The following is a 24,161-nucleotide window of genomic DNA, read 5'->3' on the forward strand; positions in this document are numbered from 1 at the left end:
GTTGTGTTATTAACTTACAGGAAATGAAAAGCCCTGCAGTTCTTACATCAAAGGAGTGATGTGGTTGGATTAGCAACTGTGTGTCAATGTAATAGATACATGTGAGATGTATGTGTCTGTTAAGGCCAAACCGAGGCATGGCAATGGGATGGAGAGGAGACACACTGAAGACATTCATGAAGGAGGACTATAATTTGGTGACCAATGCCACGGGAGCTGTGAAGAAGTGCCTTCCTTAGAAGGTTTTTTAGAATACAACTTATATAACCAGACTTTTCTTCTGGTTTCTTTGTTGCTTGATTATAAATTTGGTACCGGGTCCAAAGTGTGGATGTTATTACTAGCCATCCATTCTTAAAACTAAGAAGTGAGACACCAAAAACGACAACAACAACAAAAACAACTATCGATTCTAAGGTAGGGTTTTTTCTGATTTATAAGAAGCAAAAAATTCCAGTGAATCGAATAAAACTGAATCCTAATTAGGCATATACTTATCATTAATCAGAGATTTTATTTTGTGCCTTTGACTGCTTAAATTTTCAGTGAGCCTTTGGATGGGTGCTAAAACTCTGATGATATCAGGCACATGGACCATTTAATTAGCAATACAAGAGGACACAGAAAAGAGGTTTAAACGAAATGATTAAAGCATAAAGCTACAATATTCTATGTTAACGAAAGTTTTAATACACATTTGACTTAAAGATGCATACAATGACTATTAAATCTCCATTCATAGGCAGCCAACAAGATATGAATGAATTTGTTAATTTCAAACAAAACTTCAGGTAGTGCACTTAAAAAAATTACAAAGCACTTAAAAGTGGAAATTAATGATGGAAGCAACAATGACTATAAAACATGATGGGATAAATTTAAATAAATGGTTCAAGTATTGTTTGTAAAGTTCTTCAGACACTAGACTTTGAAAGGTTTGTGCATTTCCAATCTTTGCATAGTAAAAAACAAAAACCACACACACCACTTGGTAAAACTCCACAGCTCTATGTGATTCATGTTTCATAACATGCACTTATGTGTACTGCTCAGTTATCTAGTAGGAGTAGCTCTAATTCAATGGGCTCATGCGCGATCCCAGATGAGCAATGAAGTTAGCGCACGTCTCCTCATCCAGGTGTCATTAATTGATGCAGTAAAAGTATAGCAGGTGAAATAGGAACTTGATCATCACTTAACACTAACTCTTGTTAGGTAACATTAAACAGTGATACACTTGTGCTTTGAGCTCAAACTAATAAAAAGGAATATCCACACCACAAAAATCAGCAAATGAATGGCATGTGCAAAAGAAAATACAGCAAAGAGTTTGAAATTATGTTACCCAATACCATCAAAAATAATTATATTCCATCATTTACGATTGATGTGGTTGCATTATCTTTCATATTCATACACAAATAGCTTAAAGCTTGTGTATTTTACATAAACAAATAATTCAACATTGGAGCATGGGTTCGGTTACCTATGAAATGGTCAGTGTAACAAAAAGTTACACTGACATTTGCCATATGTACATAACATTTGGGGACCACTGTGGTCTGATTTAAAACATAACATCGCACATTTACAATGTTGTTTGTGAAATGCTTAAAAGTCAACAATAGAGATTTAACTTGTTTTGTAACCACCATGATTTTGTTTCTATTAAGTCTCCATGGTGCCCCTGGAATCTTAGTGAAATGTGTATGGTGTACTTCGCAGCAGCTTAGCATCTACTAGAGAATAGGACTCAGCAACAAGGAAACACTAAGCAATGCAGCAACAGGAAAAGATACCAAGTAATCTGAGTTTCCTCCAAGCTTCCTCCAAGCTGAAAGAGCCATTGCCACCAACTAGAGGGATGCTACCTGTGTCCTATGAAGCCAGGAGTAAGGCTGAGAGGCCTTGTAGATGGCCCTGTTATTACAATATAAATGTACAGCTTGTCCTAGAGAAAGCTACCTGTGTAGCACCTATTACTCAGAAAGCAACACATGATAAGATGTTTGGCGATGGTCTATTATAGAATACAGAAATTAAAGTTTCTGGTCTATGATTCTGATACTTCCCCAATTAAAGACACATTGGGGGAAGAAACCCCCGTTGTGTCTAGCAGTGCATTTTCAGAACATAATATTTTCCAAAGTCAAAGTTGTAAGACTGCTAACATTAATCTTGCTGAAAAGGGCCTTGGAGCTAAATCTACCAATGGATTTGGTGTCGTGAAGAGTGACAAGTACAACTGCATGTTCTTCTCCTAAAAGGGGGGAGCATTAGAGAAGTAGGAGCTCTTCGGGAGTCTTTACTAAAGCTCATCTACAGACGGATGCTCATCTAAGTGATCACGTACAAGTTTATACATTAAAAAACAAAGCTGCAGCCAAATTTCTTTAGCTTATTTACTTAGCATGTGACAGAAGCTATCTTGACCATATTTAGAAGAACAAAATCAGTGAAAGTGAAGGAAACTCAGAGGGACTTGGAAAGCCCAGATTACATCTGCAAATCTGGCTGGAGAAGAAGAATGTGGATTTGTATATAGTAGAATCCCATGATAATCCAATGCAACATTCCACTGACCAGTAAAATACCAGAGGTCAAGCAAGGTTTCTTGATAGCACAGGACAACATAAGAGCTTATTTTAATAATGCTGATACAAAGGTAACTGCTCCTTCTATTCCCATGACCACTTTTCCAATAGGGTTCTACCACATATATTTTGAGGCAGGAAGATGAACATGGACAAAATATTGACACTAACAAATACAAATAAAATGTAAAGCTTCACTGTTTCCAAGCTTTTAACATTTAAAAATTATTATTTTTTATTATTTAAGGCTTTAAGTTTATCCTCCTTTCACATTAAAGACAGGGAAAGGAAATTGTCAAAACTGAAACTAAAATCATGAGCTTGGCACTTTTGTGATTAATTTGAAAGGGTGTCTACTTTCTTACATTATATACATAGGTTTATAATGACATCAAAAAAATTTAGATAGTACATATATTTGCATTTACATAATTTTGTGTCTTTGATATGGGTTTTGTTGTTTGTGTCCCCCTACTTTTGTTTATTTTTGGTTTAACGCACACCAACTTTAAACTGCACTTGTTTTGTGTCCAAACTCCCTGCATCTGTGGCTACATCTGTCTTTTTAGGTAAGCCCAAGAGCCATTGTGTAACCTGTTACAAGAGATAAGAACAGAGACAGAGAAACAAAGAGAGACAAGAAACAAAAAAGATGGGGAGCAAAAAATAAACTGAAGTTTACAGAGAAACTTTACAAGGAAAATATCTCAATACAGAGAAGTGAAAATGATGTGTCAAAATCTCTTATTTCCATATTTACATTTATAAAAGAACTATACAATAGCATCATTGTTCAAATTCCAGCTCCCATTCCCAAAGGATGCTCAGTCCAGGAGAAAACACAATGGGGAAAGTGAATCAACAAGAGCAAGGTCCGTGGAGTTCACCCTGGCCTGGTCTCCAATGGGGAGTGGGGACTAGAGAGGGTGGGAGGTGGGGGCTAAGAAGTGGGAGGATGCGGTGTGGGGACATGTCTGAGTGAAGAGGCCCAGGCAGCTTCTGTGTGTTCATCTGTCTTCTTCACCTTAGGAATTCTGTTGCAGGTTTTGCTGAGAATTGGCTTGCTAGCTGGTTGTATATATGCCATGCAGTTTTTACCCTTTCGAAAATTAGTTCTTCATGCCACTGGAGTTCGTCATTGGTAGGAAAGGAAAAAAAAATTCATGCCAAATCATTTAGAAGATATTAAGTGCCAGCAGGCTGAGGGAAAAAAATCATTTGCTATTTATTTAATGATTCTTTTATTGCACTTAATTTGTGTGTGTGTGTTGTTCCTTCTTCTGTCAGGAAAAAAAAAAAAAGATTCAGAAACAGTTCTTTTTACAGCATGGTCTTTTGCCCTCTCCCCCCTTTATTGATAGCTGGCGAAGGCAGTTCTTTGAGATTATTTCCAAAAGAGACCGTTTTCTTTTAACCCATCCCTGTCACCCCAACTTTAGCTCCATAGTCATTACCACTCAAAGGTTTTGTTTATAAACTTAATAGTTCCGGCAACACTGCTGCGAGTATGTCATACCCAGAATCCAGCAGTGCAAGGTGGTGTCCATCCAGCGCAGTTGATTCAGATGGGGCCTTGCTGAGTAGGATCGAACCTCCTCTTCTTGACATTTCTTCCAGAGTGCGTCAAAAGAAGATGTAAGCAGAGGGGGGAAATCCACAATATTAATCAGATGATGATGAGAGAGTGGTAATGATAATAACAATAATGCTAGTTCCAGAGCAGAGTAATTAACTCACATGGAGGCAGTTTCCAAAATAACTTGAAATTGAAAGACAGAACAGCTAATGCTTTTGGATGTCTTCACAACATACCCCCTAGAGTATGTCCTTTGGTGAAGACCAAAACAAGCTTTGAGTTGTTCATTTTAAATCACAGGAAGACCCTAAGGCCCAATTTGTTTCTTATTTCAGAAATAATGACACTGCTAATTCATTAGGTGAAAATTATTACAGGAAGGCCTCTTCCGTGAAGGGGCGTATTGGGAGAGCTATGAAAAACGGACAGTCTCATAGGTACTCCTTCCAGGCTTATAGCAGTTCTATAGCAGTGGACTGGCCTTTGCCACGATGGCAAAAAAGCCTTGCTCTATTCACTTATCTTGCTGCCTTGGGTGTGTGAGCTCTTACCACACCATGGAACAAGCATTTTTTATATCTAGAAAGTTGGAAAACAGAGTGCACAGTAAGACAGTACACTCAAAGGAGAGTGGACACAGGTTCAGGTTAGTGAAGCAAATGCAGCATTTAGCTTTGTTGAAAATCGGCAAGTTAAAATGCTTTGCTCACAGTGTCCAGTCTCCTAAAAAGTGGCTCCTATGTTTAAAGAGAAAAGAAAGAACCAGCAAGACACTACAAGGCAACAATAAAAATTGGTTGCAACCTCCCCATGGTCTGGCTTCATGTGGGGCATCAAGCAAGGGGCTCATGCATTTAGTCTGCATACTGGGCGGGTGCAAGGCTGCTGCCACCGAGGCATCATGCAAAACTGGAGACTGAGGAGTCCCCAGAGCCCTCATTCCTCTGCCCACTGACTCAGGGCCAGCTGGATACCCTTACGGGCCCTAAGTATCAAAACCATTGCAATATATCCTCCTCCCCCGCTAGTAATTCAAAATAAAAACAATACCAAAGCTCAAAATGGTATAAAGGCATCTGCAAAATTCTTGTTTTTCCCAAGATGGTCATTTAGATGCTTCTCTTTTGAAATAATATAAAAGTATTTAAAGAAAACCTGTCTTTTATTTTTAAAAGTTTATATTAAAACGCCTTCATGAGTAACCTAAGCGTGTGACTCACTGGCCTAGCAGGTAACCACTGCAGCAAACACTATTTGCAACAATGCTGTTTACTTTTCATCACCATTCCCACCCAGCCCTCTTTTAAGTCAATATTCTTGAGAGTGGGCCCTGCCGATGCTACCCAAGAAACTAGTGTGAGACCAAAAGGCAAGTCTCCCACAATGCATCCTCCACCAAGTTAGTTTGCTGAGGAGCACAGGGTCTCCATCTGTCACCTATGTTCATATCCCTGGAAGGTAGGGTTTAAGGAGACACACTCTGTGAGTCAGGAGGAAAAATAGAGGCTGCCTGACCTTGTGAAATGACCCTGAAGGACCAGGGGCCCCAATCTTGTGAGCTAGAGAGTACTGCTAGAACTCAAGATAAATGTTAAACTAAAGTTTCCTCAATAAATCTAAATGTAGAGGAAGGGGCAAACCAAGCTAGCACTGTGCATGTGAATGACTATATTGCCCACATCTAAATTCCTTTATTCAACTTCAGGAATGACAGACAAGTAGCCATGTCCAAGGTCATAATATCAACGAAGTCCATTTTTAAATGGAGATAGGAAATTCTATTTCAGTCTGGCACACAGGTAACCTCTGGGGTCCGAAAGCTTGTGCTCTTTATAAATGTTCGTTTTTGAAGCTTGGGTTGCACCTTTTTACAGAAATATTGCTCTTCGGGTCCCAGGTCAGACCGAGAGGCCAAGCCATCCTGCAGAACTATATATTTTTTTGGATGAAAATGGACTCTGAACACCAATGGGGCATTCCAAGACATTAGCTCTTCCACTGATGTTCCAGCAGGTGGAAGGTGAGCTCTTTTAACCAGGGAGGCAAACCCACAATGAAAACAGAGATGAATGTTCCTGAGGCAAGCAGACTGTGAAGGCGTCTCACATATAAATTGTAAAACCACTATGGCCACTGTATGTTGAGAAAGGCCTGAATTTCCTCTATGAAAAAAAATTCTTTCAGTTCAATTTAAATGTGAAAATACAACTATTGTGGGTAGGTCCTTGCTGTCTTTCTTCCATAATGGTTTCCTCTGAATATCCTCTGCTCACTAGGATTCTGAAGGTAATTAACTTCCTTATCATAACTTGCAAGGTATTTCTGGATCATTATAAAACACTAGCATAATCCATAAAGCTCACATTGCCACAGCTTTCATCAATTTTTACTAATTCTAAAATAATCTGGACTTTTGTCTACAATATACATTATACACATAAACTACATAAAATTAAAGCAAAACTCTTTGCATAACAGTAATCATCTCTGAGCTGGAAAGTCTTTAGATCTTTCAAGGACATGTTTGTATCCATGGTTATCACATTTTTATCGTCACCTCCCACACCCCGGCGAAGTCCCTCTAGCTCAATCCCTCTTAAGCCACCTTACACTGAGCTTACTTCCCTGGGGTGTTGGGGCAGGGAATGCACTGATTTTCCTGGCCAGTCTGGCACCATGAAAGAGAAAGTGCTTAATCCAGCAGTCCCAGGTATTAAGGGAATTAGGCTTCTCGTTTTTGAACTGGGATACAGTCATGGAATTCAAAAAAGCAGTCTGGTTATACTCCTCATGGAAAGACTAGCCAAATTTGATTCCATTTCTTAATTCTGCAAAAGTCCAAAGACCCCCACAAAAAAGGTATTTACTCTTTTGAGAAAATATAATTAGCAATATTAAGTTCCTTTCAGATTGTATCTGACTTGACATTCAGATAACTTTTTTTTTTTTTTTTTTGAGACAGAGTTTCGCTCTTGTTGCCCAGGCTGGAGTGCAACAGCGCGGTCTCAGCTCATTGCAACCTCTGCCTCCTGGGTTCAAGGGATTCTCCTGTCTCAGTTTCTTGAGTAGCTGGGATTACAGGCGTGCGCCACCATGTCCGGTTAATTTTTGTATTTTTAGTAGAGAAGGGTTTCACCATGTTGGCCAGGCTGGTCTCAAACTCCTGATCTAAGGCAATCTGTCCACATCAGCCTCCCAAAGTGCTAGGATTATAGGCATGAGCCACCACACCCGGCCTCAGATAGCTCTTAATGTTTCTGGCAATAGTCTAGATATAGCTCTTTAAATTTCATTTTGTGTAAGTACATAAACAGCCTTTTCTTTAACATGTCCAATAAAATGGAATGTAGGCCAGACACAATCTCTTAGACCCAGAGTAATGCTCAGCATGAGCTTGTAACACAAGTAACTTCTCAGAGAGAAGAAACCACATATGATAATTACATGGGGTTATTAATATTAAATTCACAACTTTAAGGTAAGGAGTAACTATGCCAGGTCAGTATGGCCACTGTTGAAACCCACTTGGCCACTGAATCCCATGGACAGAGCAAGTAGTGGTAGAGTAAGACGTGGTAATGAGGTTCCACAGACTGAAATGTTACAGTATGGTTGGAATAGCTCAGTGTTCATCCTATAGTCCTTTCTATTTCAACTGTCAACAAAAGTCATCATTATTACCTTCATTTCTTTTCCCACCATCACCTAGAATTTCTCTTTTCCTACTACCATCAACCTACTAATGTCCATGTAAATGACTTTGCTCACATCTAAAACACTACATTCAAGTTTAGGAAATATCAGATAAACAGCCATGTCTAAAGTGCTGAAGGCAATTCTGTTCACTTTTAAATGGAGATATGAAATTATCTTTTCATATACCTTTCACCTTTCCTAAGCTTTAGGGGAGATGCTACTAAAGTGATCCTGCTTTTTCTAATGTCCAGTAAAAGCAACATCTCTAACAGTCAATTCAAGGAGTATTATTATTCATTGTTGGGTAGGTGTCCACAGCTCATAACTTTATTCTCTCTGTGTGGGTGCCGGGGAGGAACAGGAGCATGGGGTGAATGAAAATAAATGCAGATACAGAAGTAGAGCAAATTGGTATGCCACATGCCTATATTCATTTTTCACAGCATTTCATAGAGAAAATCCTAAGACCCTCAATACCTGGGAATCTATAACAGACTAATCATAGCCTTAGTAACCTCATACTTCTGGAGTATGAAATTAAGCAAAGTTAGCCAGGCGCATTGGCTCACACCTGTAATCCCAACATTTTGGGGGCCAAGGTAGGCAGATCACCTGAGGTAGGGAGTTGGAGACCAGCCTGGCCAACATGGAGAAACCCTGTCTCTACTAAAAACACAAAATTAGCTGGGCATGGTGGCATATGGCTGTAATCCCAGCTACATGGGAGGTTGAGGCAAGAGAATCCCTTGAACCTGGGAGGCGGAGATTGTGGTGAGCCAGGATTGCACCATTGCACTCCAGCCTGGGCAACAAGAGCAAAACTCCGTCCCCTCCCCCGCACCCCCCAAAAAAGAAATTAAGCAAAGATACTAAATTAAATTAAGCAACGTTACTACTCATCACATTACACAATATGTAAGAACATGTTTTTTAAAATCTACCAAACAAAGCATTTAAAAATTCTTCAGGAAATCCACAGCCTTGCTTGTGGAAGCCTTGTTTGCTTTAACCAAAGATGTCTGACTCAACTGCTCTGCTAAAAGGAAGTATGTAATTTAAATTTGTATTATTCTCAGATTATAATAATCTTGATACATCTTTGTTATCAGTTCACACACACAAGTGTGCACACATTCACACATGCATGCACACATTTCATGCTTTTTACCACCTGTTTCAGAGGAAATATAGTTTAAGAACTTTAAAGAATGGCAGGCAAGGTCAGGGCTCAGTGCATAGCTGTATTTCTCATTTATACTTGAGCGGGTCACATATGGTATGATACTTCTACATCCAAATTACTCACTAGTACATCTAAAGAAATGTGATATTAGGAAAATGCAGTATTTTCCCTGAGCAGTTACTATATTTTCCTTCAATCTAAAAGTTGAACTGCCCTCAAATTGTTCAGGTTACTTTATCAACTTTTCTTCTTGAAATAAAAACCTGGTATCAGGAGGGATTCCCAATAGCAGTATTTAGAACAATCTTTTGTACAAATTATTTTCAACTTCTGAGTCTCAAGGAATCTCTTTTCAAACATTTACATTGAACTCAATGAAAAAAGGCTTTCCGTTCAACTAGCAAATAATTATACTTATGAATTATCTCCAGACTAGTAATCTCCAAAACTGAACAAATGGTGGGAAAACCTACACATTATCATTCAGCACCAAAAGCCTTTTATGACAAGGTAGAAGTGTTATTTAAAGCTGAACACAACCACACAGCTACTACTAAAATTTAAAGCAAATTAAGACCCTCATGTAGCAACCAATAGTTGTTCAGGAGTAGCACATTCTCCAACATAAACTCCTCAAGTTACATGTTCTGGAATTATTCTTATTCTTCATCACTTTCTTCGCTTCACCCTATTGTGTGACTTTCTACACAGTTCTCCCTGAAAGTGATTATTAGAGTTCTAGGGCACAGGAAGAAGCTTTGACTTAGTTCAGCAGTACAGGTCCCTGCACAGCAACAACCAGGCAGCAGTCAGCAAAGGCTGTTTCTCATCCCACTAAGTGTTGATCCCCTACCTTTTGTTTTTTGCTCTTGTGATAATGAGATCTCACTCTCTCAGATATAAATAATCTTAACAGGGCCTAATCCACTTATATACACAGTGATAAAGGCTTTTCCATTTTTCCCCAAAGAAACATGCAATTCAAGCTGTGAGCTAGGCCAGGCCACTGTTTTGAGGTCCTGCTACAGAATAGTGTGCAATTCTCTCCAACACCGCAATGATAAATTTGGCATTGCATGTGGCTAGATGGCAAAGATTAGTAGTAGACTGTTTCCCAGGCCTTTGAACCCAGGATTTCTTAATGCCAAATGAGGCATAAACCCGGGCATGATCCAGATTTATTTTTCTTGAGGCATACTTATGAAAAAATTCAAGGAAGCATTATAAAATAATAACAGAGTATGGCAGTACTATAATGTTCAATGACTTTTTTTGTAGCAGTGGAACACTAAGAAAAGTTTTGCTTGAGTTAGGCCGGCCCAAACAGAAACATATTTCTTGCTAGATGCCACATGCGTGATTTCCTATGGGGGCAATGTAGCAAAACAGTAACTTTAAGTATGAGTTGCCCGTTTTATGTGTGTGTTTTTGAAAACACACTGATGCCAAAACTATTTTACTAAACAAATTCAACTTCATAAATATACCAAGAGAAAAGAAGTATAATTTTATCATACTATTTCAAGTTAAAGGCACTCAAAAACTGTAGGCTTACTCATTAAATCTTAATATAATAACAAATTGGCAGAAAATGTTGAATGTCTTTAAATCACCTTTGGTTTATTTAATCAGCTTCTAATAATAACACTTTAGCTGGCTCAAACTTATTGAATTCAAAATCCCAAATATAAGACTTATAAAGTTTATAATTAGGGCAAATATTCAGATAGTTCAGGGCAAAAGCTTCCTTTACTGAGCAACTAGATGGAGGCAAGGTAGGTTTTGAATTTGGGTAATGGTCTTATTTCCACTTAAATTTGTTTCTGTAAATCTGGCTGAAAATTTATCACAGGACGTACAGGAGGGCTTACCTACAAATCATAATCATCAAGTCACTATAGCATGAAAAGGCATAAAAAGTAATTATCCAATGATTCTGGAGTGTAGAAACATCCAACCTGGATAAATCAGGTTTAAAAATTTTGATCACAGTTAAGGTTTATTTGTGAATACCTAGTGTGTCTATTTAAAGAATCTTAGTTCAGTAATCAGTGTGCCATCCAAACTAAAAGGCCACTAGGAAAACACACCAAGTCTACCTGTCAGGTCAATATTTAGTCCTTGATTAGAAAATATTAAGTGTCACAAAGCCACATTTTTCAAATTCTGATTTAAAACTAATTCAGTTGGTTGAGAATTATACAAATACTTTTTAAATGTTTTTTTTAAACTATAAAGCTTTTTAAATCACAAAGCTACATATACTATGTCACATATGAAAAATACAAGTAATGATTGCATGATTACTTACGTTGTAAAAATTTCAAAATATCAGTGGACTATAAACAAGTTTGAAACAGATACAAGCAATTTACATCCACTTACTTTCAACTACATGGTTTCCTTGATTACCTGTGTATAAATGAATGTATCTCAGAATGCCTGCTCTTACAAGCTGGACTGTCTTCTACTGAAGAGCTTCTTTGTTCTCCTTAAAAATTAGTGTATAGGAATTCCATCCACATTTCCCACTTGCCTGAAGATGACAGTTGGGGGTCTGTGTTTCTTCTTTTCTAACCCATTTCTGAATAAAAAAGACTTATTTTTTTGCAGTTTGACGGATAGAATCTAAACTCTTGTAGCAGGAACTCAAAACCTGGTTATGTAAGCAGAAAAGAGAAGTGCCAGAGCCACTGAGAAGAAGACATGCGGCGTTGCTTACTTAAATCCCCAGCCTGTGCCCCCAAGGACAATAGCTGCTACCAGGATGGCACCAGCGATGGAGCCTATTATGAGATTGGTGGCACTAGGACCTGTGACAAAGGATCATGGGAAGAGAGTCATATGAACCAACCACTTTTGTTACCACAAGGGAAAGGCAGTTAAGCAGTTTCAGGAAGTAAATATCCTGTGTAAAAGATGGCTAAACATTTCAATTGACTTTATTTACTTAGCTTAATTGCACTTTAAATGCTATGGTGAGCAATTGCTTGGATTTATATGTCTTTAAATCTAAAGTTTCTGCACCATTGACAATTAAGTTCCATTAAATTCACCTTTCACAGAATTTGAAGCAAATAGGCCCCATTTGCTGTCTTGGCACATTCTTCTTCTCTTGCCCTTTCCCAGTATCATAAATCAAGTCAGTAAAAGCGAATAGAGAACACCATCGCATTCAGATTAGCTCCATCTGACTGACAAATGGGGGCATGGAGGAAAGGAAAAACATTCTGCTACAATGCCCTTCCAAAAAGCACCTAAAAGTGGTCTGAATGCTAACTTTTTCATTCCCCACTTGGAGACAGTTAAAATGTAGCAGTCAGAAGGAAGTCACCAATAAAGATCTGACTTTTGAAGGCTTGCTCTCAAAGATACACTTCTTCATGGTCCTTACAGTGGTAAAGACCAAAATGGGGTTCAAAGGGAAGACATAAGGAAGCACAACTCTCATTTGGGTAATTTTGGGGAAATGGTAAAAAGATTCCTTAGATTCAGCTGAGAATAGCTTTAAAGTTCCCATTGATTACTAAGAGAACTTTGAGGCTTAGAGATACAAAAGAGCAGAGAGCCAAAGGACAGCAAGAAAGAAAAGATAAGGTGGTGTTTCTATCTATTGTGAAGAGCTAATCCATATTCAATCCTGTCCACTCGCTCACTCCTCTCCTTAAGCTCAGCATTTTAAAATCTAAGCAACATTAAACCTAGTATAATAATAATTTGAAATATCACATCCTTCGGGATGCTAATATGCAGGTAGAGTGTTCCCCAACAACAAAACACTTTCGGTCCTATCTATCCTTGCTCCAGGAATCACAAAGTCAGTATCACTAGTTTCTCTAAAATCCTCAAGTTTTGTGTATACATTCATTTCTGAGTAAAAATTCTCTTTTCTGCTCACATCAGTGCCCTCAACTGTGTACATAAATGGATGCCACTTTCGGTGGCACTCAAATTGCATGCACAATGTGTTTTTACTCGGAGATCACCCAGGGCTTGGTGGGCAGGTAGAGGACAGCTGCAAAGGGGTGCAGGTCTCTTCAGGCTCCTGGGCTTGTGACATGCTCTTAACACTAACCGCTGATCGCCTAGATAATGAATCTCAGTTGCCTTTAGTGATACACCAATAATAATAATAATGAGAGCCATAAAAATATTTTAGCTACTGTATTGTGCACTTACTATGTGCCAGACACAGTTCTGAGCACTTAACATACAGTATCTCATTTGACCTTTACAAAAACCATATGAGGTGGGAACTATGACTATTCTTACTTAATAGATGAGGAAACAGAGTCCTCTAGAAGTTAGTGAGTGATAACAGCAAGATTTGGACACAGATTTGTTTGACTCTGAAACATACCCTGTAAGTCAAGGGTCAGCAAACCAGAGCCCACAAACAAAATCTGGCTGCATTGTCTGTTTCTGCAAAAAAGTTTTATTGGAACACAGCCATGAACATTCATTTACATATTGTTTATGGCTGCTTTCATGCTAAGACAGCACCACTGAGAAGTTGTGATAGACAACAACCCTGTAGGCTGAAAGCCAAAACTATTTACCATCTGGTCCTTTGCAGAAAGATTGCTAACCTCTGTTTTAATGAAACTTTATTCCATTTACATGTATTTCCTCCCCACATCTCAACAGAGAAACAAATTTCAAAACAATCATTAAAAAACATATAACCATGTACATACCCTATGCTTTGGATATAATTTGTACTTTGTTAGCTTCAGAAAACATAGGCTAGGATTAGAATCAATACATAACTCATGAAAAATGATTCCTGACTTATAAACTAAGGAGTAGAAATAAAACAAACAAACAAACAACAAAAAAACAAAAAAAAAAAAAAACAAAAAAAATTCCTGCCCATGGAATTTCTAAACACTGAATGAACATTATCAGTTAAACTAAAAAATGTTGAGACAATCTATATTGTACTATATTATTTTTTAAAAGCTGTATTTACTTCTTGAGCAATTATGCTAAAACTTGGAAGGAAAAAAGTCAGTAAGCTAATAGACAACTGGCGCTCATAAACCAAAAATAACAAATCTGTCTTTAGAAAAAATATATATACACTTACACAGACTTACCTGTCACAATTAGAAATAGTCACAAACAAACAAAACTGGAAATGACTGATGAAAACGAATGCTGGTAACAAGGACTATGTTTTACAACAAAGGCCTCTTTGATGTTGCCTATCTCTAAGACTTAAAGGAAGGATTATTAAAATTGATCCTTTCAATCAGTACATTCAAGGACACCAAAATTACAGCCGATCTATAATGTTAAAAAATGCATTTGGGATGATTTTCAGAAAACTACCATTTGTCAAGGAAGAATTTCACATAAACACATGCATGGAATTGGTCCTGAAAAAGGAATGTTTCTCCTATATATAATCCAGTCAACAGATCTAAGGGGAAATTTTACAGGACAAAGTTCTTGTCTCTAAATATTTTGATCTGTTATGATCTTTGTTATCTAATACATAAGAGAAACAAAATCTCTTTTCTAGTATGTCTAGCTTCCCCTGTGCTAACCAGCTTCACAGTCCATAGTGATGAGATGTGAGTTAAGAAGATCTAAGTCTGGTTGAAGTCCTTGAATCCAGGAGGAAGAAGGCTCATGTCATCTTCAACACAGGTGTGAACTATGAACCTGCTTTCCTCTTGATGCTATTTTGGTGCCTGGGTCTCCGAATTCCAGTAGGTAAGAGGAGTACCCGTTTGTTCTAACCAATGGGACTAAAGAAAAACATGTCTGATATTCACCATAAGCCCATGATTTGAGGGTGGCTGAGTAAAAGGTATCTAGTGATTCCTGAAGATAATGGTAATTCATTCCTGGGCCACTTTGAAGTGTTACCACCAGCACAGTAGATAGAAAAGACAGTGTAAAGGGCTACATTTGTCATTCTTAAACATTCTTTTTCTAATTAGAGAGAGAAGAAAAAAAATCATGATAATCTTTTAACCTACAGATTAGCAATCTCAGAAAGCAGAGTCCCATGGAGAACTGACAGCTATTCTGAGGATGTGGATCAAATACAGAGCACCCTAAATCAAAGCATCAGGGTGAGACGCTTTGATTAAGGGTGCTATTTCTGTGAGAGCTTAATGGGCAAGTGGCACACAATCTATTTATTTACACCCTGGATACTTTGAAGACCAACCCACCAGGTGATTTGCAGCTGTTTGCTTATGGTTATACAGGTTTGAATTAAATATTTTTTCATTCTTAAGGCTCCTTGCTTCCAAATATTTATGTAGACTTCAATTTTGAAGTATTTACCTATTTTATAGGAAAAATAGGAAGGCACTATGCTAAATATCTTCTTTTTAAAAAAATAAGCTGCAGCCTCCTATATCACTCTAAAGAAATGAAGAAAACAATAGTAGCTATCATTTTTATTACCTTTAAAAAGTGCAATAACTGTTGATAATTCCTAGTTATATAAGTAAATTTGACTGGCAAAGATTAACTTTATTACAAGAATCCTGAGAAAACACACACATAAAAGTATTTTTGCCAATAAATTCTGTATTTTAAAATTACTTTTACAAAGTGGAGGAGCAATGGAAGTACTAGGACTATTGCCTGAATTGTGAAGATATCGGAAGCACACCCAGTGTTATGTTATGCCCCACATTGTTCCAGACAGGAGAAGGTTCTACAGGACACAAGAAAAACACAGGACACAAGCAACATCCAGGTCACACCACAAAGTACACTACCACGGGAAACACAGTCAACAGGACGAGACATGGAGTCAGGTACAGGCATCACCTCACACACCAGGCACCACACAGAAACAGTCTGAAACTGGCAAGGATGCTTACTCTATTCCCCACCCTGTTCCTCCAAAAATCACCCCCAGGGCCAGAATGGTGCCAGCCACAGCCCCTATTAGCCTGCTTGTGGCCATATTCACTGTGTGGAGGGAAAATGGAGATTTTTTAACAAAGGAAATTACACACTGATTTCACTAACATATAAAATAATCTATCCAGGACATGCTTTAAAGTCAGCTAAACACTGAATTTTTTTGCTATAGATTTGAAATTAAGATCTATATACACATTGAAGATATTTGAGGATAACTGTGAATTTACCTTCAGACTCTACACACCCTACTTTTAAAAAACATAGTATCTTATACATACTTATAAACACATAAATAATTCAATTTCAGTTATAGTTCCTACCAGATGTGAGGTAAAATTTAAAATTTAAATTGTGTAACAGCAAATCTGTATTTTAATTAAAAAGTAATGAACCATTAGTAATTGTTTATAAAATTTTCAAACTGTTAAATATACCTAAGAAGCTACATCTTTTCAAAATTCAGAATATATCATTCAGTTTTGTGAGCATCCTTAGAAATTCAAGACAGAATAGCTTTAAAATTAAATACATGTTAACCTGGGAATTTATTGAAAAGTATATTTCAAATAACTCTGCAATGTTTGGATTTCTATCACAGTATTTGGACATTTTGTTTTTTGTTTAATCATCACCAGTGCATAAACTACGCACTGATAGAGAGTTAGGGTCTCTGGGAAACCAGACTACCAAGTGGTAGATGACGACCAGAGTGAGACTTTATATCACTGTTCTGTGTACTGCCTTCCTATCCTGGAAAATGGGCCTAGAATGAGTGGAGATCCCCAACGTTCCCTCTACAAAGGCAAAATAAAGTTTAGTATTAAAGTAGGAAGACACATTGTTTGCAGCTGTGCGTCTGTGCCTGTGTGCACACAAGTGTGTGGACATATATACACGTTATCTCATATTTCTATAGGAATCAAAAGGACTGGCTTCAAATCACCTTTCCCATGGAAACAGAGGTTAGCTTCAACAAGGCTAACCTTCACACGTGTTGTGTGCTCTGAGACAGTGAAACAAAACAAAGACCCACGACTCAAAGCCACCATTTTTTAAGGCTTACTATTGGACTCACTGACCTTTTTAGCTAAATATTCTCCTAAAGGAAGAGAGAATCTTGGATTTCTAACCTTGTTAAGCAACTGTACACTACTTCTTCTTATCAAAGGATAATAATGTGAGGGAGAAATTCTAGTTTTGTCATTGGCTAAGCACAACCTGCATTCTTAAAAAACAAAAAAAGATGGGGACACAACAGAGAACAGAGAAAGTTCCCTGAGAGTGTTGAGGGCTAAGGAAAGAAGACCAACATAGAAAGTGGCAGCAAGCTTTCAATATGACAATGCATTCGAATGCAAAACCACCTGAACTACTCTGATTTTCAAGTTATAGGGGCAAATACTGAGATTAAAACGTATTCCAAATATAAAGCCCCATTTTAATAAAGACCTTAGAAAACCCTTGCTTTCAGAATACTAAATTAACAAGTATACATTATTTTATAACTTTTTTTTTGCTTAGGTTTTAGGCATTGGTTCACAGAGCTGCAATTCATGAGAGTCCTATGACTTCTGCAATTTTTATATAAGCCACATATGCTACATATTAGAAAGAAACCCTCTCCCATAAATTGTGATACTAAATGAGTGTTAATTTTTTAGAAATTATAAGAACTATATGAGAGATAAAAATAATTTTAAAAGACTTTGGTCTTTGCTATGGACATAATTTCTCACTGCAGAAACAAGACAATTAGGCAACCCATCAGGTAGGTTTTAGAAATACAACATGAGGAACAAGACATTTCTACAGAGGCTTCAAATGGGTATTCAGGATAAACAGATAAGTCTGTAATCTCCAATAAGAAAGACTAATTACCTCTACATTCTTAACTGGTAAGTACTCTTAACACTAAAGCAAGATAGAGGTGGGAAAAAGGCTTTTTAAAAAGCATCCCTACCCTTCCTGTTCTCTCTCCCTCCCACTACTTTGAGTTGCACAGTATCCTGCAAATACACGTAAAGTGCCATTTGATTCTTTGTCATTACACTGAACATGGTTACCTCTTAAAGAAATGACTTAACCTAGACCTAGCAGAGATTTTCTTTTTGTCTATCCTGCTTTGCTTTTGTTCTATTCCTTTAGACCAGGTGTCCCCAAACTGCGGCCCCCTGAGGCCATTTATCCAGCCCCCCACAGCACTTCAGGAAGGGGCACCTCTTTCATTGGTGGTCAGTGAGAGGAGCACAGTATGTGGTGGCCCTCCAACGGTCTGAGGGACAGTGAACTGGCCCCCTGTGTAAAAAGTTTGGGGATGTCTGCCTCAGACAGTGCTGAACTTTGTTTTGGCAAGTGGTAAAGTTACTTGTGCATCAGCTTGACATAAGTGAACTGAGTAGCTCAAAGGTGGGTGGATTTTTACAGGGAACATACTTGAAATCGAAGGTTGCAGCTGGTTTTCATAGCTACAAAGAATTTATCTCATTGAAAAAAAATTCTACTTCTATACTAATTTATCTATTCTTTAATATATGCATTAATTCACTCATCTATTAGCTATTAAATACCTTTTTCTGTTCGAGGAACTATGCTGGATGCACAATGATATATCTTACTCTCTTTCTCATCCTACCAAACCTGGAACTCTTAAAGCTTCTAGTTGACAACACAATCCTTGTACTAGGAACTTAACTTTGCTCCCTAACTCTTTGACACACTTACCTTTCAGTATAATGTGTTTGTGGAATCTGTTTATTACCTAACAGTATGTTTTCATTTTTGTTTACTTGCTTAAATTTCCATTACTTGTTGGTTTATTATTTTTAGTCTCGATCCCTGCTATCTAGGTTTATTTGTGCTAAAAGAATTTTTAATAAGTATAAAATATCAAAAACTATAAATTTTCTCCTTTTCTTAAGATTTTCTATTTATATGTAGAATTTCTTTATAGACAAGTCATGCTTCGGACATTTTGAAAATGTGCTGGTTTGAAATTGAGTGGCTTTTTTTCCCCCTTATTTTTGGAGAGTTTCTCAAATAAGAAGGTGCATTATTTCCTCCATGTGATTCCAAAGGGGATTAAAATCTTGTATCGTTTAATACTTCACAGGCAGGAGGTATCAAAGTCATCATTTGCACTCCATGGACTTTCTTCAGGGACTTATTATTCCACTACAATTCAAGATTAGAGAAGTACTAAATAAACTATTTATACATTAGTGTATAATATTGGTAGGTAGCTCCATATTTCAAGATGTTACACATAACAATCAGATCTCCTTCCTCTTTTCCATAAAAGGAAAAACTTAAGTTCATTTTTAGCTACAAGGACAAATGTCTAAAAGGATGCAAAATAAATAATTTCATGTAAAAATATATTTCAGTGTATGCTGTCAATGAAAATAGAGTTTTTCTGAACTGAAACAAAATAAAGTTACTAAAAAAAATTTTTAACTTGGTATATCCTTGGGTTATTGATAAGGCCATTGTTATTTGAGAAAAATACACAGGTAACACGTAATCATACATGAGCATAATCATATATGATAAGGATAACTTCTCATATCTAATCATCTAAACTATAAAATCAAAGATTTGTGCACTGACAAAGACAGTTGCCAAAAGGATATACTGCAAAAGGTAAATGTAAACACTAAATATTCCTCAAGGTTAATACCTTAGAAAGTAAGACTTCAAAACTATTGTTTTAAAAATACTAAATGCTAATAATGTAATACTTCCTCTCTTATCTAATTCCATAAAAAAGCACCATTGACAAGTAATGGATGAGCTAATCAGCTTGATTACTACCTGTTTCGCTTCTACTTACTATTATGCTATAAAAACTAGTAGAATAACTTAATATTCAACTTTTTTTTTTTTTTTTTTTTTTTTTTGAGACAGGGTCTTACTCTGTTTTTCAGGCTGGAGTGCAGTAGTGCTATCTTGGTTCTACTACCTCAGCTTAATGGGATTAGGTGAACCTCCCAGTTCAGCCTCCCAAGTAGCTGGGACTACAGACACACGCCACCACACCTGGCTAATTTTTTTATTTTTTTGTAGAGACAGGGTTTTGTCATGTTGCTCAGGCTGGTCTGGAACTCCTGGGCTCAAACAATTTGCCACCTCAGCCTCCCAAAGTGTTGGGATCACAGGCGCAAGCCACTGTGCCTAGTCCCATTGCTCAATTTCCAAAGAAGAGTGTGGAATAACAGAAAAAAGTATTTGGCTCAAGATAAGGTGATTATGTTATATTCTTGGCTCACTGTTAACCCTGAAAACAAACTTACTTTTCTCATTTGTGAAACAACAGATCTAGACTAAATTTTTATCTCTGATTTGATGAATGTGGTTGTGATAAAAAGGTGTGACCAAAGCTTCCCAGGAATAATATCTCTGCACATACATAACACTGAAAACATTAGCTATGTCCCAGTTTCTCTTCTTTTTTATAATGGTGATGTAAACTATCAAATGAGAAAAGTTCCACTGTATTCTACAGTAAGCACCTTGAGTCAGTGTCTACATACAGACAATGATTAGGGTACTTGATGTGGATCCCCCTACAACAGGAGGTAATTCTAGGTCTTTTAAACAGAGTTAAAATACATTCTGTCCTTGTAGAACAAAGCAAAATAATTTTCCATAATGACTTCAGTGGAAACAAGTTGAGAGAAGGACTAGGCTTACAAAATAAAAAAAATTAAAAATGAAATTAAAAAGGGTTTTTGTATGTGAAATAAACAACAATGTAGAAAAAAAAGAATAAAGTACCATGTAACAAAAATCTTTTTAAAAAAATCCTTGCTCACATGGTTTGTGCGCTGATTCTATTTCTTATCTTTCAATAGTTTGGTTTGAGAAGTTGGAGTGAATAATACAGCATGCCTTAAATTATGGGTCCACAGCAGACAACTGTAGCAGTACAGGGTGCCTACAGTGGCAATGCTTTCAGGTATGTTTCCAGTCCCCACACAGAAGGAGAGGTTGGATTTCCTATTCTTCCAGGAACTTATAGTTAAAATAAAAGAAATATCCAAAACAGGTCAGTTCATTTCTGATATTCTCAATGAAGTTACAGAATTCACCTTTATTTTTACTAATCTGGTCTTGATCCAAAGGGCAGTTGGGTACAATTTATCTTTTATGCCCATGTTCATGATTTTAAAAAAGGCCATATTTTCATTATGTTTCTCAAATTTTTTTTTCCTCTATAATGGAAGTACATTGAAATTAAATAACACTAAGTACTTTTAATACTCTCTTCCTCTCTTCCTGCACCTATTCAGAAAACCTTCATCTATGGATATGACTGGACACTGTGGGTGGTGCCCATTATAAATGGCAAGCATTTGGGGAGGGCCCAAACACTGTGCTCAATCAGGCAAGTGACAACCAAACCAGCTGGATCATGAGAAAAAAGATACAACATTCAGTTTTTGAGAAAAATCTTAGTTTCACACACTGCTGAGCCTACAGTCGGTAAAGCACAGATTGTTTTAATAACTTGAGTCCATTACCTATTATTCTTTAGCAAGGCAACAAAACAAATGAATATGGATAAACTGAAGTGGCACTAGCATGCAGCATCTCATTTCCTTTACATATTTCGAAAGAGAAGAGTGTGTGTGTGCCAGGCATATGTTATCTTTTAAGTAACAGACAGTCAATAAATATTTGCTAACCGAATTGAAAGAAAAGTAAAGCACATAATTTCTCACTTGGAATCTTCTTGTAACATCATAATTAAAAATAAAAATAATAAAGTCTACATAAAGTTTTAACATTTTTAAATTTCTGTTTTACCAGTATATTAATAGATTTTTTAATAGAGGCTAAAAAGATATAGCTAGCCCTTATAGATAAAAGCCATTATTTTACCAGTACAAAAATTGCTTGATTTTCTGGAAATCTAAACATTTATAAAAATAATTAATTCATTTATTTCAATTAATGATTTCTTTTCAATTTAATCAAAATTATTAGAGATTCATAAGGTTTTCAATAATTTTAGAACCAATGGATACCTTTACTATGACTCTATTGTCTTCATTAAGAATGACAAAAGAAACATGCAACAGGAAAGAAGCACACCAGAAGGCTTATCTCTCTCTTTTATTTTATTTTTTTGAGATGGAGTCTCGCTCTGTCATCCAGGCTGGAGTACAATGGCCCGATCTCGGCGCACTGTAACTTCCACCTCCCATCTTCATGCAATTCTGCCTCAGCCTCCTGAGTAGCTGGGATTACAGGCACCCACCACCATGCCCAGCTAATTTTTGCATTTTTAATAGAGATGGGATTTCACCATGTTGGTCAAGCTGGTCTTGAACTCCTGACCTCAGGTGATCCACTTGCCTGGGCCTCTCAAAATGCTGGGATAACCGGCATGAGCCACCACGCCTAGCCTCTTTTTAGGAGGGGTAGGTGGAAGAGGGGGAGAGTGTCTTACTCTATCACCCAGGCTAGAATGCAGTGGCACGATCTTGGCTCACTGCAACCTCTGCCTCCTGGGTTCAAGCAATTCTCATGCTTCAGCTTCCCAAGTAGCGGGGATTCCAGGCATATGCCACCGCGTCTGGCTAATTTTTGTATTTTTAGTAGAGACAAGGTTTCACTATGTTGACCAGGCTGATCTCAAACTCCTGACCTCAGGTGATCCACCTGCCCTTGGCTTCCCAAAGTCCTCAGATTATAGGCGTGAGCCACTGCGCCAGGCCCAAGAATGCTTATCTTGAGCAGCTCTGAGTTTTAATATTTTCTGTATTTTCAAATTTTTCTACAATAAGTATGTATTACTTGAAGGATCAAAAAAGTTTTTTTTTGTTGTTGTTTTTTTTTTAAAGATAATGTGGGATACCACCACATTAAATGGAGAAAACAAAGCAAAACAAAACAAAAAGGAGCAGTGAGTACTTTCTCTAGAATGTAGCTTTGTTTACATAATCCCTCCAAAGTGTTTTAGGCATGGGTGGGTGAAGGAACAGGGAACAGATATGATAGAACCAGACAACTAATAATCCCCTACCCTACTTAAAGAAAAAAAGGCAGAGTCTAAGTAAATTTAGCTCTGTTCATCTGTTGAGGCGTCTTTATACATCACTTGAGGAAACAGCATCTAGATCTTAAAAAAAAAAAAAAATCACAGACACACTGTGGAGAGAGATTTGGAAAGAATGAACCTTGGCTTCTCTTGTTAGAGCTTAAATCTTCTCTAAATCTAACTTCAGAAGGTGGATCCAAGAATTTTCTGTTCTAGTTTTAAAGTAACAAAAGACTAAGTGTAAAAGTGGAATACGTTCCCTTTTAGAAATAGAAGGAGAACAGAAATAGACTGTGAGGGTGTGATTATGATTCTACAGAATTTTAATATCATGGGCATATTAAGCAAATGCATAAAATGTGTTTTAACACACCCACTATTACTGAACAATTCACATCTGCCTGCATCAGCCTAAATCTCTTCAGGAATTAAGGATTATAGAGCTTCATCTGTGTCTGAAATCATCTTTTCCCACATAAACTATACTGAAGTTCAGAGAGTTTCAATAAACTTTTATCCAAAACTAAGCTGATCAAAATGGTCCTATTCCTATATGCATTTTCCTACCTGTCAAAGAAAAGCATGGCAGTTACTTACAAAAGACTATTAGCAGGACCATGATAAAGCAGCTGATGTACAATGTCATCCCTGTATCAAAAAAAACTGGTTCTAGTATTTTCTTGGTTTCTCAGGTACAATGTTATAGATGCTGTAGTAAGCCTGTTGTGACTGATGGCTTTCCTAGGTCTTTGAAAATCATATGATAGGATGGAAATGGGGAGAATAATGAAAAATAATTACTATACTTCTGATAACACAGATTACATTATAAAATAATGTAAGAGGCTGGGCGCAGTAGCTCATGCCTGTGTAATCCCAGCACTTTGGGAGGCAGAGGCAGGTTGATCACAGGTCAGGAGTTCAAGACCAGCCCAACTAAGATGGTGAAATCCTGTCTCTACTAAAAATGCAAAAATTAGCTGGGTGCAGTGGCAGGTGCCTATAATCCCAGCTACTCAGGAGGCTGAGGCAGAAGAATTGCTTGAACCTGGGTGGCAGAGGTTTCAATGAGCCAAGATTTTGCTACTGCACCCCAGCCTGTGCGATAGAGTGAGACTCTATCACACACACAAGAAAAAGATGACGTAAGAGGGGCTGAGTGCAGTGGCTCAC

At 37.3% G+C, this 24,161-nt stretch overlaps 1 protein-coding gene across 4 annotated transcripts in view; it reads right to left on the reverse strand.

Moving 5' to 3' along the window:
- Positions 1–494: 494 nt before the first annotated feature.
- Positions 495–24,161, reverse strand: part of ADAM23 (ADAM metallopeptidase domain 23) — a 167,295-nt gene continuing 143,628 nt past the window's right edge. The window contains exons 25-26 of one of the 4 annotated variants that reach the window (XM_003925736.4): positions 11,772–11,862; positions 495–4,204 (exon numbers count right to left, since the gene is read on the reverse strand). In XM_003925736.4, the coding sequence (XP_003925785.2) occupies positions 4,156–4,204; positions 11,772–11,862 (140 nt within the window). In that variant the 3' untranslated portion in view covers positions 495–4,155. Of the gene's footprint in view, positions 4,205–11,771; positions 11,863–15,900; positions 15,992–24,161 lie in introns of all 4 variants that reach the window. The other 3 variants (XM_074399167.1, XM_039470105.2, XM_074399168.1) reach the window with 3 other exon arrangements.

This window comes from Saimiri boliviensis, chromosome 5 (genome assembly GCF_048565385.1).
Source record: "Saimiri boliviensis isolate mSaiBol1 chromosome 5, mSaiBol1.pri, whole genome shotgun sequence".
Taxonomy (NCBI): Eukaryota; Metazoa; Chordata; class Mammalia; order Primates; family Cebidae; genus Saimiri; species Saimiri boliviensis.